The 6677-nt window shown below is 37.5% G+C and overlaps 1 protein-coding gene across 1 annotated transcript; it reads right to left on the bottom strand.

Moving 5' to 3' along the window:
* Positions 1 to 487: 487 nt before the first annotated feature.
* On the bottom strand, positions 488 to 1429 carry LOC132779592 (olfactory receptor 10A4-like). The gene has a single exon (XM_067470528.1). The coding sequence runs from the start codon at positions 1427 to 1429 to the stop codon at positions 488 to 490; it is 942 nt and encodes a 313-aa protein (XP_067326629.1).
* Positions 1430 to 6677: the final 5248 nt, after the last annotated feature.

Genomic DNA, 6677 nt, shown 5'->3' with positions numbered 1-6677 from the left:
TCACATTAATGTCCAATGTATTATCCTTAAGTAAGCTATGTAAAATGTCCCTGCTCTGGATGTGAAAATTGTATTAAGTAATGGCTGATGTTACTAACATAAACAAATGTAATTGAAAATGTCACTTAAATAAGCATTATTTGAGTTGTAGCAGATGAAGGAATTGACCATCTTCAACAACATAACGCCTCCGTTTCTTTTCCACCTGCAGATTGGGCAGTCCCCACCCCATGGTCATTCCGTGGATTGGAGGAGACCACAGGAGCTCCCTGGCCACTCCTTCATCCTAGCGGTCTCTCATCCACACCACATTCTTATCCTCGCCATTAAGTGGACATAGGGCTATCCAGCCTTCCTGTTATATTACTGATAATTCCTAGTGATTTCTTGTTCTAGATGTTCATTTGATATAGAAATAAAATATATTGAAATGGTTGCACTCGTATCTTCCTTGTAGGCTTCCTGTTTTGGTTATGTTTATTTGACATCAGTAATTGCAATGCATTCTCCTTCTGATCAATCTACTCACAGCTCTTTTTATCTCCTTGTTACGTACACTATAAATCAAGGGGTTTAGTAAGGGGGTGAAGACCACATAGGAGAGAGAAAGTAAATGTTGGTTTCCTAGGCCATAACTTGATTGAGGATGAAAATGTGTCAGACATGCAGACCCATAAAACAATGTCACAACAATAATGTGCGATGAGCAAGTGGAGAAAGCTTTCCGTCTCCTTTCCACTGAAGTCATTCTCAAAATGGTGCTGATAATACAAATGTAGGAGACCAGGATCAATAGGAAGGGGCAGATAAAAAGTATAAAGCTTTCTATGAGGGCATATGTCTGAAACCAGGAAATGTCTTCACAGACTAAGTGTAGAATTGGTGGAGTATCACAGAAAAAATGAGAAATTGCATTGGATTTGCAAAATGGGAAGCTGAGCAACCATGTGCTCTGTACAGTTGCAATGGGAATGACTGAAGCCCAGACAGTTGCCACCAGCAGCAGACAGAACTTCTTGTTCATTTTGGCTACATAATAAAGAGGGTTGCATATAGCAACAAAACGGTCATATGCCATGACAATTAATATGAAGCACTGTATTGATCCAAAAAAGAAGACAAAATATGTTTGGGCCCTGCAACCTAATAAAGAAATGACCTTGTTTTCAGATAGAAGATTCACAAGCAGCTTGGGGATTATAGTGGAAGTCAAGCCAACTTCTGCAAAAGAAAGATGTTGAAGGAAGAAGTACATGGGATTGTGTAAAGTGCTGTCCACAATTATTGTCAAAATTGTGATCAAGTTTACTATTACTGTGGTCAGATAAACAAGAAGAAACACAATGAAGAGGAGGATTTGGAGGTCACCTAGGTTGGAAAATGCCAAAAGAATGAACTCATCGATCATGGTCTCATTGTTCCATGTCATGATTTGAATCTTAAATTCGATGTTACAATTACAGTCAATGAATCAATTCATAGACTGACTCTACAAATAATTCAGATTTTGTTAGGAGCAAAATCCATTCTTCATGTTTGCTGTGGCTGCCTCAGTTGAGTGCAGAAAGTATTTGTGTCATTGTAGAAGATATTTTTGAATTTTGTCGCTGCTTAGAATCATTTTCATCCACTCACTGAAATATCCTCTTCAACATCTGTTATCATGAAAGGATAAGTAGAAAAATAACATTTTAAACATTTGTAAAATGAAATGTTTAAGTCTAAATGTTTGATTAAATATAACAATGGAAGGATATATAATTTTGCATGAGATGCAAAGGTAAAAATTCTGAACAGTTTCTAAATTCATTTTGATACAATGTATTTATTTATTCATTCATATATTTAATATGCTGCCTTTCTCCTAGAGTGGACTGAAGGTGGCATCCAAAATTAATGTTAAAAATATTTATAACTCAATCTAACAGTTGCTATCATATCACAGTACATTTTAAAACCAATTGAAACATACAAAAGTTAAAAGATATGTAAAATGTGCCCAATAAAAAGCCACCACTGGTTACATATTAAAAGCTTGCTAAAAGTTTTCACCTTCCAGAAAAAATAAAAAAATAAATATGGAACCTATGGAAGGATGTTCCAGAGGGTGAAAGCTGTCATGAAGAAGGCTCTCTATCATGTCCTCACCATATTAGCGAGGTGAAGCATTCCACTTCAACTGGCTTCTCCACCAAAATATAGGGCTGCTGGGGCAAATCCATTGCCCCATGCACTGCTCCCTCACAGGAACCCTTATCCCATCGAACTGGGAAAGAATCACCCAGGCGGTGCAGAAGTGTGCTGGCTTCATTGAAACCAACACAATACAGGAAGCTTCCCATGTTGAGAGGGAAGAGTTGCATGAGTTGAAGGAGGGCTTTCTCAGGAAGTTCCTTTATATTGTGTGATGAGCAGTGGGCCCATGCATCCTCCAGCTGGAGTGGAAGCGTCGTATGATGCTTCCAGAGGTGTGATGACGTTGCAAGTGAGCCTGTTATGGTGATGGAGCCAAGGAAATGTTGTCTGCTGTAGATCTCAAGGCTCTAGCATGTTGGCATAGGGAGATATGATATTTTAGATCACTTAGACCTAAGTGTTATAGGACTTTATAGGTCATGATCGGCACTTTGAACTGTGCCCAAAAACAAGCCAAGAGCCAATGTTCTGTTATCAGGGGAATTATATGCTTATATGAAAATGATAGATTTTCCCCTTCCCCAAATGTAAATTGTTGGGAGATAACACATTACCTGAAGCACCAGAAGTGTGGCCACTATCATTCTAATTCAAGCATTTCCTCGAGACCATGTCAATTACATTTTCCTGTACTATATGGGAGAGGGACTCATTTTCCCAGACTGTATCCTCATGTAGTTTAAATTTATCAGGAGGAGAAGTTGGAGAAGAAAGCATCTGAGACTTGCAGAAATTTTAGAAGCATGGAAGCATATAGTTGGAAGTATCACAAGGGCTATCCAGTTTAACCCCCTACTATGCAGGAATACACAATCAAAGCACTCCTGACAGATTGCAATCCAGATTTTCTTTAAAAACCTTCAGAGTGAAAAACCACTCTCTGAGACAGCATGTTTACTGTCAAATGGCTCTGACCATCAGGAAGTTCTTCCTATTAATAAGGTAGAATTTATTTTCCTGCAATTTGAATCCATTGCTCTGTGTCCTAGTCTCTAGAAAAAAAGCTTGCTCCACCTTCAATATGACCCAGTTTCAATTATTTCAACATGGCTCTCATATCTAGTCATATCTAGTCCAAGCTAAACATACTCAGCTAAACATACTTAGCTCCCTAAGTTGCTTCTTATAGGGACTGGAGCTGGTGTGAAGATTGTGCATGCTCAGTGATAATGGACTGCTTAGTTACTGTTGGGAAAGGGCAATGGTAGTTTAAAGTGTGGAATGTGATGTTATAGGGGAAGGACAGGCTAGCTGGAGCCTTAAGCAGGAACAATCTGGTGTATTTCCTTACTGTTCTGAGAGTCTACTCAGAGCTGTTGGGAAAGGGCAATTGTAGCTTAATGGTGTGGAATGTGGTGTTATAGGGAAGGTCAGGCTAGCTGGCACCTTAAGCAGGATTAATCTACTCTATTTCCTTCCTGAGAGTCTACTCAGAGCTATATTGAAAAACCTGAAAATGTGCTGTCTGCTTGAGAATCTGAATATTAAGCTGTTTATCATAATTTTCATTTTTGTTTTATAATTGCATCTTTTTTTCACTTTACCTAGAGAACAAATTCAAGCAAACTCAAGTTCATGTGGATTATCAAAACTCAATAAAACACCTTTTTCCAACCAATGATTTGAATGCATTAGTGACACTAGGGAAATATATTAATAACTGGGATGTACACATCTCTCCATCAACAATTATCAACTGGTGATTGAAAGATCTGTAGGTGAGAATTTTTGATGGACATATGTGTGCATCCCAAAGTAAGAGCAAGAAGCTACAGAAGCCCAGCTAGCTAGCAATTATTTTTATTATTTATTTTTCCTGGTAATTAGAATATTTTTTTAATATTTACCCTGGAATTTGGAATCAAGCATATCAGTGGCCAACTGAAATTCATTGATATATTTCCTGTTATTGTAGGTTTACTGAGCTGTTAAAAATTGGATCTCATGGCATTGGTAGAATTATTTTAAAATATTTGATAGGCAAACGTTTGTTCTCAGTTACTTTAACTGTCAGTTCTTAAAGTAAGTTAGCATTTTCTACCTGTTTCAGTAATGACACCATATATATCCCAGAGAGTTTCTTTCCTTTTCATAAATGGAGTCAACACATTTTTTTCAAAGCAATACACAGCTCTCCATTACAGAGGAAAATAGTATTTCATCTGTTCATTACTTCCCATCAAACCAATCTATTTGTTGATGTGTCTCTTTCCCTTGGACATTCCCCCCCCCCCTTCTTTGTGGATTGCAATTCCTCCTCTTCATAAATTTGCCCCTATAGTATGATATATGCATCCATCTCCAATATAGGAATAGACATGATGAGATTAATTTTGCCATAATACCACTTCACATTGACATGTTCTGGACGGAAACTGAAATCACGATTGTAGAAATAAATTACTGTATATACTCACATATAAATCTAATAATTTTTTTCAAAAATCAACTGAAAAAATATTCATTGAATTATCTACAGATCGATGTGACTACAGTATCTTAAGCTCTTATCAAAAAAGTAATCAACATTTTAGTGTATCACAGGAGAACCCAAAAGAAGTATCGGTCTGCTCTGCTCTTTCTACTGTGATGCCACTTCTGGTCTTTTTTGCATTTCTTATTAATGAATGAATGATATTTGTTTTTCTGACTGACTTATGCTCTTGCATAAAGATTAAAAAATTCAGAATCCTTACCTCAGTAATTGGCAATGGCTTCACAGTAATATCTGATGAAAAGTACCAATGTCTACTGTCTAAAGCTCTCTATTTCTAATTTCTGGTTCTGATGAGAAAAATGATAAAGATCCCTCTTGGAGGTTAATTAGCATAAGGTAATTAGAAAGGATGTGGTAGACAGAAGATTAGTAGAATAGAAGTACTAAAATCAGCACCGGACCAGCAGAACCTTGGGCCATAATTATGATTCTACTAATTGGCACTTTTCATTGGAGAACTCATTGTCTTCTCTTCCTTGGAGACAAATTCTTATACACTATATATTCTGATTAGGTCATTCTAAAATGCAAGTCAGCTCCTATTGTGAATTGTTACAGGGGATGTATCCAGATAATATGTTCCCCACATATGTTACCTCTACCAAAGTCCATTTATTTATGCTTTGTACCCCCTACATATACTGCTGAAGCAGAATATGTAGGGGGTACAAATATACATAAACGGACTGTGGCATATATTGTTTAAGGAAGCCTTTGAATCTGAAAATAAGATTGTCATAGATCAACAGTGATGAACAATTCAATTTACAAATCAAAAGGAGACTCATTATTTTTTGAGACTTGAAAAAATTGAATCAAAACAACAGAAAAAGATAAACAACTTAGAATGGGCTTAAATTTGTATACTTCATTTTAGAATGAACTTTAAAATAATTGTTGCAGTTTTGATATTGGAAAATAAAATGTTTTGATTAAATACAGAATATCAATGTACATCTCGGTTATTTAGTATGATGATAACCTATCCTGGAGAGTTCTTTATTTTGAGGTCAACCCAGAGTATTGATCATCCCTGGGATGGTACTTACTGTGTATCCCTGCACTGCTGTGGAGGCAGAAAGGAGTCCTTAACGCTAGCCAAGGTTGATGCAGAGGTGGGAAGGAGTCCTGACCACCCAGCCACTCTGAGCCCTTTTTGATGCCACTGGTCAGCTACTCTTACTATCTTCCTTCCATTCTCATCATAGTGGTGACCATTACTACAAGTAATGAGTGATGCTCATCAGTCATTTTATGCCTGATGACAATCACTATGATAATAATAGAAAGGGATGGTAAGTGTCATTCTGTTTCCCCAGGCCACCAGAGTCCCAGGAATATGGCATGGCCATGTGAACAGTTGTGTCTGGTTCAGTCTTGGAAGTGGCTGAAGTGTTTACATGGGCCTGTAATCATAGCTTGCTCCAGAGCAACCCATATCTTTTATTAATGCAGCTCAAGTCTGTGTTAAGCAGCCTTGGTCCACATTAACCCAAAATAAACTCCAGGCAGGCTTGTAGCCAGAGGGGTGGTGGTGGTGATTTAAAAAGTCCAACCCACCCCCTGAAATGTTTCAGGGTTTTTTTTAAAAACTAGTTTACTCATGAATTTTAACTGGTAAACCAGCTTTTCTTAACCTGAAATATTGGTGTGTGTGGGGGGGTGTCAAACCTTAAAATGCCTCCAGATATCATGGAGCCGGATTTGTGAACATTGGATTGCAGCCAGAAAGATCCCGATCCACATTTATTCCACAGACACTAGTCTGGAACACTATAGAAAGAGCTGGAAGGAGGATTAATAAACACCTTCCCCATCTCATGACTTTTGCAGCAAACTGAATACAAATAAGCAGAAATGTCCTCTCATTTTCCTGGGAATGGATTATAGGGACATATGATTGGCATAACATATCCCTGTGATGTAATGCTTAGTTTGGCTCATTCTTATCAAAAGAATCCATCATCTAATTACTTTAACACCT

The sequence above is a fragment of the Anolis sagrei genome, chromosome 6, assembly GCF_037176765.1.
Source record: "Anolis sagrei isolate rAnoSag1 chromosome 6, rAnoSag1.mat, whole genome shotgun sequence".
NCBI classification, from domain to species: Eukaryota; Metazoa; Chordata; class Lepidosauria; order Squamata; family Dactyloidae; genus Anolis; species Anolis sagrei.
Note: the sequence above shows the minus strand (reverse complement) of the source record. Positions and strands in the feature narration are given on the sequence as shown.

Excerpts from the sequence above, each read along its gene's own strand:
- LOC132779592 (XM_067470528.1), bottom strand. The coding sequence starts at position 1,429 with ATGACATGGAACAATGAGACCATGATCGATGAGTTCATTCTTTTGGCA.